This window comes from Dendrobates tinctorius, unplaced genomic scaffold (genome assembly GCF_039654945.1).
Source record: "Dendrobates tinctorius isolate UK_male_01 unplaced genomic scaffold, ASM3965494v1 ptg000081l, whole genome shotgun sequence".
NCBI classification, from domain to species: Eukaryota; Metazoa; Chordata; class Amphibia; order Anura; family Dendrobatidae; genus Dendrobates; species Dendrobates tinctorius.
Window position 1 is genome coordinate 16,882,010 of NW_027361749.1, and position 22,506 is coordinate 16,904,515.

The 22,506-nt window shown below is 39.9% G+C and overlaps 1 protein-coding gene across 2 annotated transcripts in view; it reads left to right on the plus strand.

Moving 5' to 3' along the window:
• The window catches only part of SNTG1 (syntrophin gamma 1), a 957,068-nt gene that overhangs the window by 737,374 nt on the left and 197,188 nt on the right, over positions 1-22,506 (plus strand). For both annotated transcript variants that reach the window (XM_073583787.1, XM_073583788.1), the window contains 2 exons: positions 13,342-13,444; positions 15,397-15,479. In XM_073583787.1, the coding sequence (XP_073439888.1) occupies positions 13,342-13,444; positions 15,397-15,479 (186 nt within the window). The remainder of the gene's footprint in view (positions 1-13,341; positions 13,445-15,396; positions 15,480-22,506) is intronic.

The window sequence follows — 22,506 nt, forward strand, 5'->3', positions numbered from 1 at the left end:
GCTTAACAGCTCGCCAACCGTTCTCAGGCCCATTATGGATTACACGTGATTGCACAAAGGTGAGAAAGGGTACCGTATCACTGGATAAAATGTATGGATAGCATAGTGTACACATTCAAAATATATGTCTATAGATCATCAGGCAGGCTCAGACGGTGTCAGGCCCAGTATGGATTACACGTGATTGCACAAAGGTGAGAAAGGGTACCGTATCACCGGATAACATGTATGGATAGCATAGTGTACACATTCAAAATATATGTCTATAGATCAGAAGGCAGGCTCAGACGGTGTCAGGCCCAGTATGGATTTGACGGCCCAGACTACACAGCGGAGGAGCAGGGAGAGGTAAAGATTGCAAATGCTGGGGCCCTGCCCAAGCAAGGGGGGCCCACTCGTGGGCCCCCCTTAGAAAGTGGCACATGTTGATGTTGGACATTCAGCTGATGCAGAAGGCGAAATTGTTCAAGTCCCAGGAAGAGGAGGACCAAAGCAAGCCATTTTTCTGTCAACCTATGTGTCATCAGAAGAAGGTGGGACAAAATCCTTGGAAACCCATGCATGGCTCATTTTAATGAAGGTTAGATCATCCACATTTTGGGTCGACAGAAGGTCCTTTTTTCTGTCAGGATTGATCCAGCAGCACTGAAGACTCTTTCCGATAGCACACTTGCAGCTGGGCAAGCAAGCTCCTGTAGCGCATATTGTGCCAATTCAGGGCAGGTGTCCAGTTTAGCGGCCCAGTAGTCAAAGGGGAATGACCTGTGAGGGAGAACATCGACATGAGAGGAAAAGTAGTTTCTAACCATAGTTGACAAGTGCTATCTCCTGTCACTTTCCATCGATGCAGTATTACCAGTTGTGTGAGCGGGACGTGAAAAATCAGTCTACAACATGGTCATGAAACCCCTGTCTCCAACGCCACTTCTGATGTGTGCACCACGAACACCTCTTCCAAGCTGCCCCTGGCCCCTACGGCTCGTGTGAGAACCATCACCGCTGCTGTGTGCTGGGAATGCCTCAACCAACTGGTTTACCAGAGTAGCTTGTTTGTTAGCCAATATTAGGTCAAGGTTCTTCTGTGGCATGATTTTTTGGAATTTGCCTTTATAGCGTGGATCCAGGATGCTGGCCAACCAGTAGTCGTCATCGTTCATCATTTTGGCAATGCGGGGGTCCCTTTTTAGGATCTGCAAGGCATAATCTGACATGTGGGCCAATGTTCCCGGTGTCAATGATGCAGTGCGACTGCTTGGTGGAGGAGAACTTTCTGGCAAATCCACATCCCTCCAGTCACGCACAAACCCTATACCAGACCTTGCCACGCCAACATTTTCTCTGGACACACAAGAAGCATCCTCCTCCCCTAAATAATAATCCCCATCATCACCCTCCTCCTCTTCTTCTTCCTCCACCTCGTCCAGGAGAGGTCCCGGAGCAGACAATGGCTGACTGTCATCAAGGATTTCCTCCTCCTCTTCCTCTTCGTCAACCTCGGCTGCAGATGCCTGCTTCTTAATGTGCGTCAAAGTTTGCATGAGCAGACGCATAAGTGGGATGCTCATGCTTATGATGGCGTCGTCTGCGCTTACCAGCCATGTGCATTCCTCAAAACACTGAAGGACTTTACAGAGGTCTTTCAGCTTTGACCACTGCACACCTGTCAACTCCATGTCTGCCCTCAAAGTGCCTGTCCGGGTATCCTCCCACAAATGCATTACGGCCTGCCTCTGTTCGCACAGCCGCTCAACCATGTGCAGGGTGGAGTTCCACCTTGTTGCAACGTCGATAATTAGCTGGTGCTTGGGAAGGTGTAGCAATCGCTGAAGCTTCTGCATACGACTGGAGTGTACGGGCGACCGGCGGATGTGCAAGCACAGTTTTTGAACTTTCTGGAGCAGGCCTGTTAACTCTGGATAATTATTGAGGAAGCACTGCACCACCAGGTTCAAGGTGTGAGCCAAGCAAGGTATGTGTCTGAGTTTTGAAAGGGCTATGGCAGCCACAAAATTACGGCGGTTATCACTGACTACCTTGCATGCCTCAAGATGTAGACTGCCCAGCCATGACTCAGTTTGTTGCTGAAAGTAGTCGGCCAGTACCTCCGCGGTGTGTCTGTCGCCCAAACACATCATCTTCAACACAGCCTGCTGACGCTTTCCACTAGCTGATCGATAGGGGGACACCTCAAGTGCAACACTGGCAGCTGCAGATGGAGTGCTGCTGCGACTGAGCTCTGGGGACGAGCTTTCGCTTCTAGAGGAGTAGGAGGAGGAGGGTCGAACGCCTACAGCCAACTGTTTCCTATACCGTGGGCTAGGCAGCACAGTCCCACCACCGCTGTCCCCGTGGACCCTGCATCCACCACATTAACCCAGTGCGCAGTGATGGACACGTAACGGCCCTGGCTATGCCTACTGGACCATGCATCAGTTGTGAGGTGCACCTTTCCACTCACTGATTGCTTGAGTGCATGGACAATGCGGTCCTTCACTTGAAGGTGGAGGGCTGGGATGGCTTTGCGAGAAAAGAAGTGGCGACTGGGTAGTTCATAGCGTGGTACTGCGTAGGCCATGAGTTCGAGAAAAGCTGCGCTTTCCACCAACCGATAGGGCATCATCTCTAACGAGATTAGCCTGGCAATGTGGGCGTTCAAACCCAGTGTACGCGGATGAGAGGATGAGTACTTTCTTGTCCTACTCATAGTCTCTGGCAGGGTGAGCTGGACTTGAGAGATGCCTATGGTGGAAGTAGCGGTGGACAGGGCGGACTGAGAGAGGGTTGATGATGGTGATGGAGTTGGTGTTCTTTCTGATGGCCTAGATTCAGTCTTTTGTTGATATAACATTGTGATTCCCTGACAGCTTTGGCCTTGCAACGACACCTCAACATTTGCTGCTGTGCTAACCGGTGGGATTACAGTGGGGGAAACAATGTAGCGTTGCTGACTACCTTCTTTGGGAGCATTTGCACAAGTGGTACTTGAGGTTTGGTGTTCCGTCCACGCTTGCAAGTGCATGGTGGTTAAATGTCTAAGCATGTAACTGGTATTCAAATTTTTCAGATTTTTCCCTCGGCTAAAGGTCTTTGCGCACTTCTTACAGATAACCTTGGCCTGATCATTAGGATTTTGTTCAAAAAAGTGCCACACTGCACTCTTCCTACTATGGAAGACATTTTGCATCCTTGCACGCTGTGCTATTTTGACCATCTGGCCAAGTAGTCCAGCAACTTTTTGGCTTTTTGTAACCCGTTTTTGGACTGCTCCGTGCCTGCCAGATAACAGCTGTTGCGATGTCGATGCCTGCTGCGGATGCTCCTCCTCCTCTTCGGAGCTATTGGCAGCGGCACCCTCTTCCCCCAATGGATGCCAATCTGGGTCAACAACTGGGTCATCCATCACCTCCTCTTCAATGTCATGTGCACCTTCCTCTGTGTCACCGTGTACGGTGGTATAGTATGCGGGAAGCGGCACCTGAGTTTCATCAGGGTCTGAATCTGGCTCAGTACACTGCGAGGACAATGTCGTGCTCTGAGTGAATGTACAAGCAGAATCATCCATCAGTGGCTGTGCATCAGTGCACTCCATGTCAGATTCATCTTGGCCTGGGTAATTCACCATTTCACTTGATAACCCAGGCATGGTATGTGAAAACAGCTCCATGGAGTAATCTGTTGTGTGGCCTGCCGCATCCTTCAATTTTGGTTGGGTGAAGGACACAAAGAAAGGTGTGGTTCATGACCATGAGCCTCCAAAGATGACTCAGTGCTTTTATTTTTACAAGTTCAGAAGAGGAGGCGATAGAGCTGGAGGCCGAGTCAGCAATGTAGGCCAAAACTTGTTCCTGAAGCTCCGGCTTTAAAAGCGGTTTACCTACTCCCAGAAAAGGGAGCCTTCGAGGCCTTGTGGAGCCAGACGATGACGCAGGCTTAACACGTCCTGCATTAGGTGTTATTTTGCTTTTGCCACTACCAGCAGATCCAACACCATCATTAACAGCTGGCAACCCCCGCCCACTAACACGGCCTCTTACACCACACTTCCTCATTTTTTTGAAAAATGTACCCACAATTCCACAAATGATATGGAACTGTAAAACAAGGTACAAGGTGTATATAGGACAGGGGAGAATTTAATTCTCCTACTACTTCTGGACACTTATGTATTGTGTCAGGCCAGTGTATATCACACCGCTGTATGACAGGCTGAATTTGGCTGGTGTGTAAAATGTGATATATGACAGGAGAAATGGAATGTCCTTACACACTTCTGGACACTGATGTATTGTGTGAGGCCCAATGTATATCACACCACTGTATGACACACTGAATTAGGCTGGTGTGAAAAATGTGACATAGGACGGCAGAAAAGGATTGTCCTTACACACTTCTGGACACTAATGCATTGTGTGAGGCCCAATGTATATCACACCGCTGTATGACAGGCTGAATTTGGCTGGTGTGTAAAATGTGATATATGATGGGAGAAATGGAATGTCCTTACACACTTCTGTACACTGATGTATTGTGTCAGGCCAGTGTATATCACACCGCTGTATGACAGGCTGAATTTGGCTGGTGTGTAAAATGTGATATATGACAGGAGAAATGGAATGTCCTTACACACTTCTGGACACTGATGTATTGTGTGAGGCCCAATGTATATCACACCGCTGTATGACAGACTGAATTAGGCTAGTGTGAAAAATGTGACATAGGATGGCAGAAATGGATTGTCCTTACACACTTCTGGACACTGATATATTGTGTGAGGCCCAATGTATATCACACCGCTGTATGACAGGCTGAATTTGGCTGGTGTGAAAAATGTGACATAGGACGGCAGAAATGGATTGTCCTTACACACTTCTGGACACTGATGTATTGTGTGAGGCCCAATGTATATCACACCGCTGTATGAAAGGCTGAATGTGGCTGGTGTGAAAAATGTGACATAGGATGGCAGAAATGGATTGTCCTTACACACTTCTGGACACTGATGTATTGTGTCAGGCCAGTGTATATCACACCGCTGTATGACAGGATGAATTTGGCAGGTGTGAAAAATGTTATATAGGACGGGAGAAATGGAATGTCCTTACACACTTCTGGACACTGATGTATTGTGTCAGGCCCAGTGTATATCACACCGCTGTATGACAGGATGAATTTGGCAGGTGTGAAAAATGTTATATAGGACAGGGCAGGATTGGAATCTCCCTAGAGTGTAGGTCTGTAAGAATGGAACAACTCCTCGACTTATCCTTACAGAGTCACACCCCTAGCTTCACTGTGGCCGTGATAACAGCCGTTACACGGTACTGAGAGAGCAGCGTGCACGTACACCGCTGTCCGGTGTATGTTAAATTGTCAAGCTCCGTGTTTTTTTAGTATACGGACTGACACACGCTGTCTCTCTATAGTTTTGAATGTAATCAAACAGCAAATAGACTAGACTATTTGAAAAACAGACAAAACTATAAGGTGGAGGTCTGTAAGAACGGAACAACTCTTCGACTTATCCTTACAGAGTCACACCCTTAGCTTCACTGTGGCCGTGATAACAGCCATTACACGGTACTGAGAGAGCAGCGTGCACGTACACCGCTGTCCGGTGTATGTTAAATTGTCAAGCTCCGTGTTTTTTTAGTATATGGACTGACACACTGTCTCTCTATAGTTTTGAATGTAGTCAAACAGCAAATAGACTAGACTGTTTGAAAAACAGACAAAACTATAAGGTGGAGGTCTGTAAGAACGGAACAACTCCTCGACTTATCCTTACAGAGTCACACCCTTAGCTTCACTGTGGCCGTGATAACAGCCATTACACGGTACTGAGAGAGCAGCGTGCACGTACACCGCTGTCCGGTGTATGCTAAATTGTCAAGCTCCGTGTTTTTTTAGTATACGGACTGACACACGCTGTCTCTCTATAGTTTTGAATGTAATCAAACAGCAAATAGACTAGACTGTTTGAAAAACAGACAAAACTATAAGGTGGAGGTCTGTAAGAACGGAACAACTCCTCGACTTATCCTTACAGAGTCACACCCTTAGCTTCACTGTGGCCGTGATAACAGCCGTTACATGGTACTGAGAGAGCAGCGTGCACGTACACCGCTGTCCGGTGTATGCTAAATTGTCAAGCTCCGTGTTTTTTTAGTATACGGACTGACACACGCTGTCTCTCTATAGTTTTGAATGTAATCAAACAGCAAATAGACTAGACTGTTTGAAAAACAGACAAAACTATAAGGTGGAGGTCTGTAAGAACGGAACAACTCCTCGACTTATCCTTGCAGAGTCACACCCTTAGCTTCACTGTGGCCATGATAACAGCCGTTACACGGTAATGAGAGAGCACCGTACACCGCTGTACGGTGTGAAAAAATGCACGCTCAGTATCTCACCAGGACAAAAAAAAAGATTGCTTTTAAAAAAGCAGTTTGCAAAGCAGTGTGAAACCAGCAATGCAGCTATCAGGTAGCCTTATAAGGCATCCTAACAACCAACAGAGCTGATCCACCAAAATATAGCCTCCCCTTGCACTGCACAGTGACTGGTGTGTTGTACAGGCAAAATCGCTAGCAGCAGCAGCTGATTTTTTTTCTTCTTCCCTGCCTAATGCTCTCCCTACAGAATCTGCAGCAGCAGCATCTCTCCCTATACTGAGATCAGCAGAAGTAAGATGGCGGTCGGCATGCACGCCCTTTTATACCCCCTGTGACGCCCCCCAAAGCAAGCCAATCACTTGCATGCCCTTCTCAAAGATGGTGGTGACCGCTGCCTATGTCATCACGTTGCCCACAGTGTCCGTTCTTCCTCATTGGCTGAAAAAGGGCGCTGAAGCATGTTTTGAAACACAACTTTGGCGCTAAAGTCGCCGACCTCGTGGCCGACCTCACGCTGAGGTCGGGTTTCGTTTCATGAAACCCGACTTTGGTGAAAGTCGGCGACTTTTGAATTTTTTCGACCCGTTTCGCTCAACTCTAATTGTTATAAAAGCTTTTGACAATAATATCATTTCTAAACAAGTGAGAGATATGATTGTTGGAATGAAGCCACGTCTTCCAACATTCTACCTCATTCCTAAATTGCATAAAAATCCCATTGACCCATCTGGAAGACCTATAGTGTCTGGGAATGGGGGGTTATGCGAGCTTGAGTGCCAGTTTATTGATTATTACCTGAAGCCGATTGTTTCAACACTACCTTCCTATACTAAGGACACAACTTCGGCTTTGGGTCATTTTGATGGTTTGAATCTGCAGGATGACATGGTGATGGTGACCGCAGATGTGGAGAGTCTGTATACCTCAATTAAACATGAGGATGGATTACGGGCTGTAGTATGGTATCTGAACTCCAGCAATCTTGAAAAATCATAGATTGAAATTTTAATTACTCTTCTTGAATTTATATTAAAGCATAATTGCTTCACGTTCAACAATCAAATTTTTCCTCAGCTCCAGGGAACAGCCATGGGGGCTTGTTGTGCACCCTCATATGCCAACCTGTTCCTTGGAGCTTGGGAACGTGATATATTTCAAAGTAACCCGGTGAACCAGATGGATAAAATCCATAAATGGATCCGTTATGTCAATGACATCTGGTTCATCTGGGAGGGTCCATTTGAACAGCTGGAGATCTTAATGATGGAACTTAATAATAACGAACTGAATATCAAATTGACATATTCATATGGACATAGAGTCAATTTTTTAGATGTGGATATTCAATGCACGACCGATGGATATCTGTCAATGGATGTGTATCGAAAACCTATATCCACAAATACCTTTCTACATGCTGACTCTTCACATCTGCGGTTGACCATCAATGGTATCCCAATCAGGCAACATCTTAGAATTAAGAGAATTTGCTCCACTAAAGAGGCTTTTGATCATCAGGCCAAGGAACTATATTCCAGATTTCGAGAACAAGGATATAGTCACAGAGCTATTAGGTGTGGTTATCAAAGGGCATGTGGAGTAACCAGAAATGAGTTACTATATAAATCTTCTAATCATGATCGTAAGAGTGTTCAACCGATTAGATTGATTACCCCATTTAACAACCAATGGGATGCTTTGAAGGGTATTTTTCTGAGACATTGGGATGTTTTAAAAATGCATCCCATTATAAAAAATATTATTACCCCCTCTCCTCTCGTTACAGCTAAAAGGTCTAGAAATTTACGAGATTTATTAGTGAAGAGCCACTATGTAGGCTCTGGAACTAAGCCCAACAGTCAGCCTTTGAAAGGTTTTTTCCCTTGTGGATCCTGTAAGGGGTGTAGAAATTTAATTAATTGTAAAGATTTTTCTAATTTCGATGGGTCTCGTACATTCAAAATTTTACATCGTCTTACTTGCTCATCCACAGGGGTAGTGTATCATGCTCAGCGTCCTTGTGGGCTGATTTATATAGGTATGACAACCAGAGAACTAAAAGTTTGTGTGCGTGAACACGTACGAGACATCGAAAAGGCTAATAGTTCTGATTTGTTGGAGCCTTTGAAGACTTTGCCTAGGCATTTTAAAAAACATCATAATTCAGATTCAAGTAAGCTGGTTATTCGGGCCATTAACCAGGTGTCTCTTGGTTCAAGGGGTGGGAATCTCTTTAAAATTATATCACAAGTCGAGAGCCGTTGGATATACAGGTTGCGGACTATCACTCCTTTCGGGTTCATTTTCACAATAGATTATTTGGGGGTGGGTTGGGTTGCTCTTTTTACTTGTGTTTTATTTACACTTTTAAATTTATTATTTAGATTTTGCCAATCAGATTGGATGGCTCCTGCATGTTTATCTTTTTGGAGACTTTGAATATCAAGTGTTGGAAAAGACCCTATTTAATTGATTTTCAAGAATGAGAAGAAGACTAGATAAAGTATAGATGTTGTATATCTTATGTATATAAGAACGTTATTTATAAGCACCATTGCACTTTAAATTTAAATTGTAATTCACATAATTGGATTTATTTATATATTAATTCCATGTGTATATTGCATAGTTTATAATGCATTTTTATGTATAGGAATATTTCACTTTAGCATTAATAAGTAATAGTTCACTTACATATTAATGTTATCATGTATTAGTTCACTTGCATATAAATATTTCCACATCACTCTACTATTAACATGCATTAGTCTATTTGCATATAGATATTTTTAGACCACAGTACATTTTGTATCACTCATTTTAATTCATATGTCTTCCATCCATTAGTGCCCTTTAGTTAATGCGGTCTGTCTCTGCACAGTGCGCATGTCTGAGTAGTTAGATCTTTTATTTTCTAGCGCTTTCAGCTAATGTGGACTAATACTGCCTAGTGCACATGTCTGGCTATGTCTCCTCTGACTGTCGAGCGAGTGGACATTAGGAGACTAGTGCGCGTGCGCGGTCACCATGACCGCGTGACGCGACTTGATCTCCACGACGGCAAACCAGCTGTCAGTTTTCTGGAGGGTGACGTTAGCGGCACATGCACCGTAACAGGCAGGAAGGAGCATCATACTCCACAGCTGGTTAGCATAGTAATCAGATGACGTGCATTACCGTTAGTGACCCTGAATGGTTAGCCGTCCTTTATAAGGTATACTCACCCTGCCCCATGACACGCCTCCTGACAAAGAAGCGAAATGCGCGTTGGGGCGACAGGGAAGCCAGCGTGACCACTACTCCTCAAGTAAGTGCCCGCAGGAGTTTTTCCTTATGTCATATATGTGCCTATCATCCTAGATGGTTTATTGGGGGATTGCCTGCAAGGTGCTATGAGTACATTTAATCACTAGTAGACTGATTGGAAACGGCACTCCTAATACATTTGTATACAGGCTATGCCTGGTGGAGACTATAGGCTGTTTTCATGTGAATAGATTTACGTACTTACTTTGTTGCACGATGTATAAATACATGCGGATATTGCATTTTATATGACTCAGTAGTAAGCTGTAAGAATTAATCCATGTAACTAGAGGTTATGCCTGTATATGATGAAATTTTGTAAGTCTAATTTATTGGATTATTGGGCACACATGCAATATGGCTCCCTGTTTAGATTGCAGTATTCCTGATATGTTATTTGTATAAAGAATATTTTGGATATTTTGTCTGTAGCACTGTGTGCATAATAACATTTGTAATTTTGGCAATTTAAACTATTTTCTTGTTGTGTTGAATATTTGTTATATGAGTTTTTGCCTTTGACCTGTGTTGGGTTTTCTGTGTGCCAGTATAGAAATATGTAGAAAAGGACTGAGAAGTGAGGACTGATTTATAAAAATTAATGTGACATCATATATTAGCTATTGAGAATATATTGAATACGAGAAATGTATTTGTCTTTGCACTGGAATGAACTTATATTGTCAACACATGACATTTTGAAATTCAGCACAAATTATTATCAGCCAGTTTATTATTTGATTTTATCAATTTTACTATTGTTTTAACTGCCTTCTGGTAGATTAAGGAGTATATAGAGCTACAGTGGGTACGGAAAGTATTCAGACCCCTTTATATTTTTTACTTTTTGTTGTATTGCAGCCATTTGGTCAATTCAAAAAAGTTCAATTTTTCTCATTAATGTACCGTACACTCTGCACCCCATCTTGACTGAAAAAAAACAGAAATGTATAAATTTTTGCTAATTTATGAATAAAGAAAAGCTGAAATGGTCAAAGGTATTCAGACCCTTTGCTCAGACACTCATAATTAAGTCACATGCTGTCCATTTCCTTATGATCCTTCTTGAGATGGTTCTACTCCTTCATCGGAGTCCAGCTGTGCTTAATTACACTGATAGGACTTGATTTGTAAAGGCACACACCTGTCTATATAAGACCCCACAGCTCACAGTGCATGTCAGACCAAATGAGAATCATGAGTTCAAAGGAACTGGCCAAGGCACTCAGAGACAGAATTGTGGCAAGGCACAGATCTGGCCAGGGTTACAAAAGAATTTCTGCAGTACTCAAGGTTCCTAAAAGAATGGTGGCCTCCATAATCCTAAAATGGAAGAAGTTTGGGACCACCAGAAGTCTTCCTAGACCTGGCTGTAAAGCCAAACTAAACAATTGTGGGAGAAGAGCCTTGGTGAGAGGTAGAGAAGAACCCCAAGATCACTGTGGCTGAGCTCCACAGATGCAGTACAGAGATGGGAGAAAGTTCCACAAAGTCAACTATCACTGCAGCCCTCCACCAGTAAGACCTTTATGGCAGAGTGTCCCAACGGAAGCCTCTCCTCAGTGCAAGATATATGAAAGCCCACATAGAGTTTGCTAAAAAACACACAAAGGACTCCCAGACAATGAGAAATAAGATTCTCCGGTCTGATGAGATGAAGATAGAACTTTTTGGTGATAATTCTAAGTGGTATGTGTGGGGAAAACCAGTCCCTGCTCATCACCTGCCAGGATGACTGGTTGAAGGAAACATGAATGCAGCCAAGTACAGAGATATGCTGGATGAAAACCTCTTCCAGAGTGCTCTGGACCTCAGACTTGACCGATGGTTCACCTTCCAATAAAACAATGACCCTAAGCACACAGCTAAAATAACAAAGGAGTGGCTTCACAACAAATCTAAAGCACCATGGAATAAATGGTGCTATAAAAATGAATAATAATAATAATAATAATAATGATAATAAAAACAACACTATAACCATTCTTGACTAGCCAAGCCAGAACCCTGACCTAAACCAGATTGAGCATCTGGAGAGACCTAAAAATGGCTGTCTACCAACATTCACCATCCAACCTGATGAAACTGGAGAGAATCTGCAAGGAAGAATGGTAGAGGATCCCCAATTCCAGGTCTGAAAAACTTGTTGCATCATTCCCCTAAAAAACTCATTGCTGTACTAGCTCAAAAGGGGGCTTCTACTCAATACTGATCAAGGGGTCTGAATACTTATGACCATGTGATATTTCAGTTTTCTTTTTTAATAAATTTGCAAAAATTTCTACATTTCTGTTTTTTTCAGTCAAGATGGGGTGCAAAGTGTACATTAAAGAGAAAAAAATGAACTTTTTTGAATTTACCAAATGGCTGCAATGAAACAAACAGTGAAAATTTTAAAGGGGTCTGAATACTTTATGTACCCACTGTATGTGAAAAATAGCAAAGTTTCGGCTCATTGCAATTGAGTCTTTGTCAAGCAACAGCATACTGGATGACAGTGATTTGAATAGGTTCAACTTTGTTAGTATACAGTTATATATTTAGCATGTCAATCAATTAATAAAAAAGTGGAAAAGTATCATATAAAAACTGCATATACCGAAATAAATCACTGTTATTCACTATGTTTTGCTTGATATGACCATTTTTCACATGGGCTACTAATAAACTACAACTGTTTTGTATCTGAGTTATTTAGACTGCTGCATTATTTGAATTATTGCTTAATACCTATTACATACAGTCATATGTTAAAGTTTGGGCACCCCTATTAATGTTAACCTTTTTTCTTTATAACAATTTTGTTTTTTGCAACAGCTATGTCAGTTTCATATATCTAATAACTGATGGACTCAGTTATATTTCTGGATTCAAATGAGGTTTATTGTACTAACAGAAAATGTGCAATCTGCATTTTAACAAAATTTGACCGGTGCAAAAGTATGGGCACCCTTATCATTTTCTTGATTTGAACACTCCTAACTACTTTTTACTGACTTCCTGAAGCACTAAATTGGTTTTGTAACCTCATTGAGCTTTGAACTTCATAGCCAGGTGTATCAAATCATGAGAAAAGGTATTTAAGGTGGCCACTTGCAAGTAGTTCTCCTATTTGATTCTCCTATGAAGAGTGGCATCATGGGCTCCTCAAAACAACTCTCATAATGAGTCATGCATTCCAATATCAGTCTGCTGCCGCATGATCTGAAAAAAAACAAAAATACAAATAAAATAAATACCTTAAAAATACAACCCAGAATCATAAAGAAGAGAAACAGTAGCTCATAGAGGAATCTATTGCAATTGGCTTATAGAGTAATCTGTAGCTTGTAATCGACATTTAAACCAAAAGGTTTTAGTGTGTTTAATTTTTTAATCCACTGTAGCTCCCTAATCTTCAATAATTTAATTCTATCTCCCCCTCTTCTCAAAGGTGGAACATAGTCTATCACTCTAAACATCAGATCCTTTTCCACATGTTTAACATCTGAAAAATGTTTGGATACCGGTAACTCTTGTCTCTTGTCTCTAATGCTGTGTCTATCTATTGTTCAAACTAAATGACCAGAATTCTGCAATTAACATGAATATGTAAATAACTGATGGTGGAACATTATTAACTGAATCCCTTTTTTTATAGGTACAAGTTTTACGAAATGCCGGAGAGGAGGTTACTTTAACAGTTTCATTTTTAAAAAGGGCACCTGCTTTTCTTAAATTACCGCTGAACGAAGATTGTACTTGTAAGTTAAGTGCTTTTAGCATTCTCCTCTTTTGGCATCTATTAGGACAGTATATAAATACTTTGCAACCTTTCTCCAGGTGAAAATGAATTCCCCATCATGCTAAATTATGTGAAAGATGAAGTACATGTAAATTTGTCAGAAATACTGAGCAGTTGACATGTGCAATGAGTGGATGATATGAGGCGAGTCAGAAAAATCCAGGAGAAAGACATGAAGAAAGAAAATAATTAACAAGAGGAAGAAAAGACGTAGCACGGGGGATTTATAAAGAGGCTGCTAAATGTAAAAGACATGTTTAAGATGAAGGAAAGACATAGCAACATGATCAAAGACCTAATGAAGGAGCAGCTCATGTCACTGTGACTGGGACGGGATGTTATAGCTGCCATTGATTTGAGAAGTGCCTTCCACATATAATATAATGTTGCATGTTACATAGCTCATAGTTTAAGAGATTGCCATAGATTGGCGGCCATAAGCCATTGTAGGATTTCCAACTAAAAGCTAGAGGAGAAATAATTTTCAAAGAACATGTAATATAAATGGGCTCCATTTACTAACACATCTCTCCAAGGTGACTGCTACTAGGAAAATCGGACCAGTAAATTGCAGTATCTAGAATTGGTCCATGTTGTAAGTTGTTTTACAGAAAGGGACAACCTCTTTGATACTTGGATATATTTTGGGGGAAAAAAGTGGAACAATTTATAAATGTTGCAAACAAAAAAGATATTCAGTTTAGCCTATAATTTGCTCTAGTTATTAGAGCCATATTGTGCAGGACTCACATAGGACATGTTCTCTTTTAGTTTTGTAATATTATTCAATTTTTTTATTGGTAAGTGTATAATACACGGACATTTTTCGAAATTACCAAAACTAAACTCTTCTATCAGGAAAGGTATTAATTAGACTGATGGTTGTTTGCAAAATAAGGCATAGTGATATTCAGAGAGTCAACAAAATGAAGACATATTGAAGCACACATTTAAATCATTGAATTCAGGTGTTTCATTCAGTCTCACTGCCAAAGGTCTACAAAATTGAGCTCCCAGCCATTCAGCTTATTTGTACTATATTTGCGAAAGAATGGATCATTTTGAAGAATTCAATGAATTTGAGAATGGCACTGTAATATGCTGGAATGTGATCCTAAAGTTATAGGTCAGTGGCAATGAGGGCTGGGATGCAAAGTGCATAAAGTTATTAAAGCTATTCTGACTCACTAACTGCATGGTTCAAATCTTCCTATGATATTAACATCAGCACAAAATGCTTGCCTGTCTATATACAAGACTTACATCACCAAACATGATGCCAAGCATTGGATGCAGTGGTATACAGCACAAGCACACCACCACTCCACTCTGGAGCAATGTAAATGGGTCATGTGGAGTATTAAATTATCTTTCCTTAACTGGCAGTCTGCAGGATGAATCTGGCGTTGGTGAATGCCAAGAAAACATTTCATGCCTTACTGCAGTATGCCAGATGAAAAGTTTAGTGAAGGAAGAATGCTTTGGAGTTGTTTTTTAAGGGTTGACGTAAGCCCCCTTGTTCAAGTGAGTGAAAATCTTAATGCTTGGTATATGATAAGCTTTTGGACAATTGTATGCTTCCAGCCTTGAGGGTCTGTTTAAGGAAGGCCTTTTTCTGTTCTAGCATGACTGTACCCTAGTACACCAAGCAAGGTCCATGCAGGCATGGTTGAGGGAATTTGGTATAAAATACCAATTACATTCCAAATTAACTACAACAGAGATTGCGATCCAGATCCTCTTTTGCAATACAGTTTATGAGAACAAATTTATATAAAATCTAAAATGAGTTTATAGAACGCGGCTGTAGGTGCAATGTAATGTGTAGATATCCCAATGTTCCAATATAGGTATTTCAAGTAAAGTAAACCATATTGTAAATTTTTACTTTAGTCTATGTTCTTTTAATAGGTGCACCAAGTGACCAAAGCAGTGGCACCTCATCCCCTTTGTGCGACAGTGGTTTGCATCTAAATTATCATCCCAACAACACGGTATGATTTTCATTATTTGTGTAGATAAGGTAGATAAAATATTTTCAAATGTTTTAACTAGAGATGAGTGTGTCATTCTGTGAAGGGTCAACTTAAATTTTCTGAAATATGCAAGTCAATATTAATTTGGACACTGCAATTTGATTTGCAAAAATTGCAAAAAGAATGCCCATTGCCATTTAACACACTGCCTTAAGCGGGATAATCAAATTAAACAAGTCCACATGGCTTCACCATAATACCCTATCAAGGAGGGGCTGCATCAGCCAGTATACAAAAAAGAAGGAGGTGGGACAAGCAGCATCATTTTATGTTAGTACAAGGTCAGGGAGCATAGCTCATTCCACATAGGGATTGAAAAAGTCTAATCTTAAGGGCCCGTTACATATAGCGATATCGCTAGCATTATCGCTGTAACGTCACTGGTTTTGTGACGTAGCAGCGATATTGCTAGCGATATCGCTACATGTGATACTTACCTCCGACCGGTTCCCCCGCTGGCTATCGCTGATCGTGCGAGAACGTCCTGGACCATTTCTCGTCGGGCGCTTCCGGTGGCGCCGACGCGTGACGCGTGGATGCGGGCGGGAGGACGTCAGGATCGCCGCGTCTGACAGGTAAGTAGCGACCCCCAACCCCTGCTATGTCGCTGGTGAGATCTGCCTGTGTGGCAGCTCACTAGCGACCACTTAGCGATGCACCAGTGATCCATATCATTGTCGGGATCGCCGGTGCATCGCTAAGTGTAACGGTACCCTTATTGTGGTGTACTGAATCACGTTGACAATGGATGTGGTTGCCAGATTTTGTGAATAATAGTTCAAAGATTTAAATGATAAAGGGGAAGTACTGAAACTCTATGATCACTCAGTGTGACTGTGACATGATTTATCTGAGGTATCCTGCAGTAACAATACATCTATAACATCCTTTTTTATTTTTCACACACCGTAACCACTAAGGGTAATATTAATCAAATATTGCTACTAAACAAAAATCCTGAAACAAAGGCTTTTGTGTCAAATAATGTGTGCTTCCTGCATTGTAAGACATGCAGACAACAATTTTTTTAAACCAAAATAAAAATCTCCAAAATGCAAAAATTTATACACAACTGTCTATCTCACAAAGTGTGTGTTGTAGAAATGTAAAAAAAATTGTCTTTTGTACAATTCTGTGTCTTTTGTACTGCTCTTGTTTACCACAGGTTGCCGTCTGTTTTCCCTTAGTCAAATATATTGAGATTGCATGAACACTAATAAGGCTGTATTTGCAGTAAAGTGCTTAAAATGGGTTAATTACACTTCTAGGAGAACTCATAATGGTATACACATATTTTCCGGTCAGTTAAAAACTTTTCAGTATTGCGTTTTTTGACAAATTTATTTGCTGCAAATTAAAGTCTTGGGGAAAACATTGTAAATTTGGCATACTTGAATTTCAAAATATCCATCCAACTCTATTTTTAACCAATTGCTTGACTATAACTTTAAGATTATATAATAGAGTTTTCATCTTTCTGTAGATGCATTTCTATAGAAAGTAATTTTTTACATTTGTTGTCTTACGGACACATTAACCTAGAATGTGTTTGTATAATATGATATGGTAAGAGATTTTCTAGCCACCTGTACAATGGTCAGAGACTAGTAACCTGGACGAAGGACCAGTGTCCCGCAAATTGATCTGCCAATTTCTATCTATAGTTGAACAAAATAAAAACGTTAAATAAAATCAAGATGATTTGTGAAAAAGTAAAAAAACAATAAATATGCAGCTTTTATGTAAAAATAAAAATGCATACACTTAATATGTATTGCAGTGTCCAAAACAATGAAAACTTTAAAAATATTATGTTATTTATCACATTAAGTGAACACCATACAGTAAAAAGTAAAACACAAGAATACATCTTTTATATCATGTTGACACAAATAAAATTAAATAAAAGGCAATCAAAAGTTGAATGTAAAAATAAAATATGGAAAACGTCAACTTGTTCATCAAAAATCAAACCTTGAAATGACTCATGTCAGTGAAAAAATAAAATAGTTACAGGTCTCAGATTATGACAACAAAAGCACTATTTTTAAAACAAAATCATTTTTGGTGTGTAAAAGTAGCAAAACATACAAAATATATATATAAATCTGTTATCTCTGTTATCATACTATCTTGAAGAATATAGTTGTCTAATCTAGTTTGGCCCCCAAAAGGTTACAAATACAAAACTGATAATTTACCATAACTATTTACTATATTGAGTCAGATGTAGTCACTTCAGACTCCGTCTGGCCTCTGTTGCTCTGGTGTTCAAATTTTTACTCATTTTTAGGGCACAAGAGTATTGTGTGCCTCAGTTGTGTGCATGCCTGAAAGACATACACAACCAGAACAAAGGCCAGATGAAGTCCAAAAGTGACACCATCTGCCTCATCATAGAGAGAGTTCCATTGGAGGTTTCATCTGCATCACATTTTTGGGGTATCTATACTGAAACCATGACATAAGTTCTCAACCGATAGCATAAGATAAATTTGATCCTATCCTTAAAGTAAAATCAATCTAAAATGCTTTATATCCCACAATATTATGAAAAAATACTTAAACTAATCCTGCAAAAAAATAATTCTCCACTCAGGTCCATTATCTGTCAATTGAAATCTAAGGCATTTCCAGATTATGCTACGATAACGGTTCTGGAAATGTGACATGGTTCATTCCCCACCATATAAAATCATGTGAAATCTAAGTCCCACAGTGTACAAGATTAGTGTCCACATGAATAACGTTATAGTAGGGAAAGCCCACTTAATGAGTTAGGGGGTGAGTATCTTGAAAAACACAAACTAGGAAAAAGCATGGAGTTATTGCAAATTGAAAACATTTGTGGTGCTACAATAGTTATAGCAGCCATAGATGAATTCATGATATGTGAATTCTAAAATGGTGTCACTTTTAGGCTTTGTGCCCACGTAGCATTTTTTAAACGTTTCCGCGGCATTTTTAAATGCGCAATTCTGCCACGGAAACACTTAAAAAAAGCATTCCATTCAATCATAATTGAAAACACACATGTTGTGCCAATGGTGCATTTTTTACCACTGCGGAATCACTTAGCGGTAAAAACATAGCATGTCCATTAATTTTGTGGAATCGCCCATGATTCCGTATACCATCAATTTTAATGGCAAAAACGCTTAGGAAAACACATGCTAAAATGCTTGTCAAACGCTTAAAAAAGCTCGTCAAAAACCACATGCGTTTTCCCAGGAGCAGGGTGTGCGATTCTGCTCAGGAATATTTTGCTTCAGAATCGCTACGTGGGCACATAGCCTTAGGGTTTTATGCTGTCCTGGCACCTTAGTGACTCTGCAAATGTCACCCACAAACTATTCCAGCAAAATTTGTATTTAGGAGAAATTGCATAGCAAATTGTGGCCTCTATTTCACCTATTAACTTTGTGTAAATGAAAAATAAGAAGCTATTATATTTTAGTCGCAAAAATATAATATTTTATTTTCATGGCACATTTATTTGAGTTAATATGGGTATTAAACATGTTAGTGACATACCTTGGTAAATTCCTTGTGAAATTTAATGGGGCACTTGTGATGTTTCTGTTTTTGGTCATGTCAAGGGCACTGCAAATGCAACATGGGGTCCAAATTTTCACTCTAAAAATTAAATAGTGCTCTTTGAATTCTGAGTCCTTCCACGTGCTCAAACATAAATCTTCGACCATATTTGAGGTATCACTACATTTGGAAGAAATTCCATAAATTATTGGATCCATTTCACCTGTTATCCCTTGTGAAAATTACAATTTCAGGGTTAAACAGCATCTTACTAGAAAATGTAATTTTTCGTTTTCACATCTAAATGTTAAAAAAGTTTTGTGACGCACCTGTGGTTTAAAAATGCTCAACACGTAGTTGAATTTCCTGAAAGGCATAGTTTCTAAAATGGGTTCATTGGTGGGAGGGAAGGTCTGCTGTTCTGTCACCTCAGGGGTTATGCAACTGTGACATGGCTGGCTTTCACAATATATTCCCGACAAATTGTATTCCAAAAATGAAATAGCGCACTTTACTTTTTCCAAGTTCAGTTGCCATGTACCCAAACATTAGTTTTTGACTACTTAATTATAATTGCTATGTTTGGGATAAATTGTGTGAAAAAAGGTCAACACACAATTAAATACATTCCTGTAGAATATATTTTTCACAACAGTGTAACTTGTGGGGCATTTCTTTTATTTTGGCTCCTCAGTGAAAAATCAAATAGATCTTATTCCATTCTGATCCCTTAAACGTGCCCAAAGGTTTTTGACCAATTGTAGGATATAACCACATTTGCGAGACATTGCATAATACATTTTGGCATCCATTTCTTCTATTAATCCTTGTGAATATAAGAAAATGTGTAGCTGAAGCAATATTTTACTGGAAAAAAATAATTTATCATTTTTTTATTCCACTTTTCCTTAATTCCTGTGAAGCATCTGAAGGGTTAACAATTTTCCTGATAGCAGTTTAGAATAATTTGAAAGGTTCCATTTTTAAAATGATATCACATATGAGATGTTTCTAATATTTAATTCCCTTAAAGTCCCTTCAAACTTGCATAGGTCTATAAAAAATAAGATTTGTAAATTGTTACTAAATTTTAATCTTCTAATATCCTAAAAAATAAAAAATATTTTAAATGTATGCTGATGATAAAAGTAGACATATGGGGAGTGTTATTAGTTAACTGTTTTGTATGGTACAGATGTCTGGTTTAAGGCTGTAAACAAGCTAAGTTTGAAAAACTGCTACATTTTCTCCATCTTTATCAAATTTCAGATAGAGTGGAGCAAAGTAAGTATTTGATAAACTGTCAATTTTGCAAGTTTTCCCACGTACAAAGAATGGAGAGGTCTGTAATTTTTACCATAAGTACACTTCAACCAGAAAATCACATTGTATGACTTTTACATAATTAATTAGCATTATATTGCATGAAATAAGTATCTGATACAATAGAAAAAACAGAACTTAATATTTGATACAGAAACCTTTGTTTGCAATTACAGAGGTCAGACGTTTCCTGTAGTTTTGACCAAATTGGCCCATTCCTCCATAGAGATCTTCTCCTGACCTGTCAGGTTTCGGGGCTGTCATTGGGCAATATTGAGTTTCAGCTTTCTGCAAAGATTTTCTATTAGGTTCATGTCTGGAGACTGGCTAGCCACGCCAAGACTTTGAAATGCTTCTTACAGAGCCACTGTTTAGTTGCCCTGGTTGTGTGTTTCAGGTAATTTTCTTGCTGGAAGACCCAACCACGACTCATCTTCAATTCTCTTACTGAGGGAAGGAGTTTGTTGGCGAAAATCTAGCGATATATGACTCCATCCATCCTCCCTTCAATATCATGAAGTTGTCCTGTCCCCTTTGCAAAAAGGCACCCCCAAACTATGATGTTTCGCTTACCATGCCTTATGGTTGGGGAAGTGTTCTTTGGGTTGTTCTCATCCTTCTTTTTCCTCCAAACACGGTGAGAGGATTTGATAGCAAAAAGTTCTATATTAATCTCACTTGACCACATAACCTCATTCCATGCCTCCTGTGGACCATCCTGATGGTCATTGGTGAGCTTCAAACGGACCTGGACATGTTCTGGCATGAGCAGGGGGACCTTGCGTGCCCTGCAGGATTTTATTCCAAGATAGAATAGTGTGTTACTAACTGGTATTTTTGAGACTGTTGTTCTAGCTCTATACAGATCATTGACCAGGTTATCTAGTGTAGTTCTAGGCTGATTCCTGTAGAATGTAAGCCCGCAAGGGCAGGATCCTCTCCCCTCTGTACCAGTCTGTTATTGTAGTTTGTTTACTGTAAATGATACCTGTAATTTGTATGTAACCCCTTTTCATGTACAGCACCATGGAATCAATGGTGCTATATAAATAATTAATAATAATCACTGACCTTTCTCAAAATCGTCCTTAACCCTCATGGCAAGATAGAGCCCCAGACCAAGGAAGATTGACAATCATCTTGTCTTTCTTCCATTTTCGACTAATTGCACCAACAATTGGTGCCTTCCACAAAGCTGCTTGCCTATTGGCCTGTAGCCCATTTCAGCCTCGTGCAGGTCTTCAATTTTGTACCTGGTGTCCTTAGACAGCTCTTTGGCCATGGTGGAGAGGTTGGAGTGTGATTGATTGAGTGTGTTGACTGTTGACTGGTGTGTTTTACACAGGTAAGATCAAACATGTGCAATTAATAAAGGTAATGAATTCAGAGTAGGAGAGATTCTTAAAGAAAAAGTAAAAGGTCTATGAGAGCCAAAATTGTTGCTGGTTGGTAGGTAATCAAATACTTATTTCATGCAATAAAATGCAACTAAATTATTTAAAAATCATACAATGTGATTTTTTGGTTGTTAGCTTTAGATTCTGTCTCCCATTCTTTGTAGGTGGTAAAACTTGCAAAATTGGCAGTGTATTAAATACTTATTTATTCCACTGTGTATTTATAAAAAATGCAAGCCATATTGATATAAATAAATATTAAATACATGAAAAAAAAATATTTCTGAATCACTGGGATATATAGAATCATGCCAGAGATATTACCACGTAAATTTTCACACGTCAGGTTAGAAAAAAGGAAATTGATCATTTGGATCAAACTTTGCTAGGTCACTAAGTAGTTAACAACATTCCCATAACCAAAAGGTTATATACTGAACATAATTATTATCATCTAATTTATATTTATCTGATCACATTTATATTTTTTCTGTTTCGCCTTGTCTTTGCTTAACTTTATTGAAGCTCTTAGGGAAGTATCTTTCATTACTGGCTTCCTATGTTTATGTGGATATTTATGTCTGGCTATGTGAGCAGCTTACCAAATATTTATATAAAAATGTTAAAAATTGAAAGTAGTGGAAACCATTTAATGGCTAACTAAAAGATGGTAAGAAATAGCAGGCGTTCGAGACTACTCAGGTCTCTTCATCAGTTTTAGTAGCTAC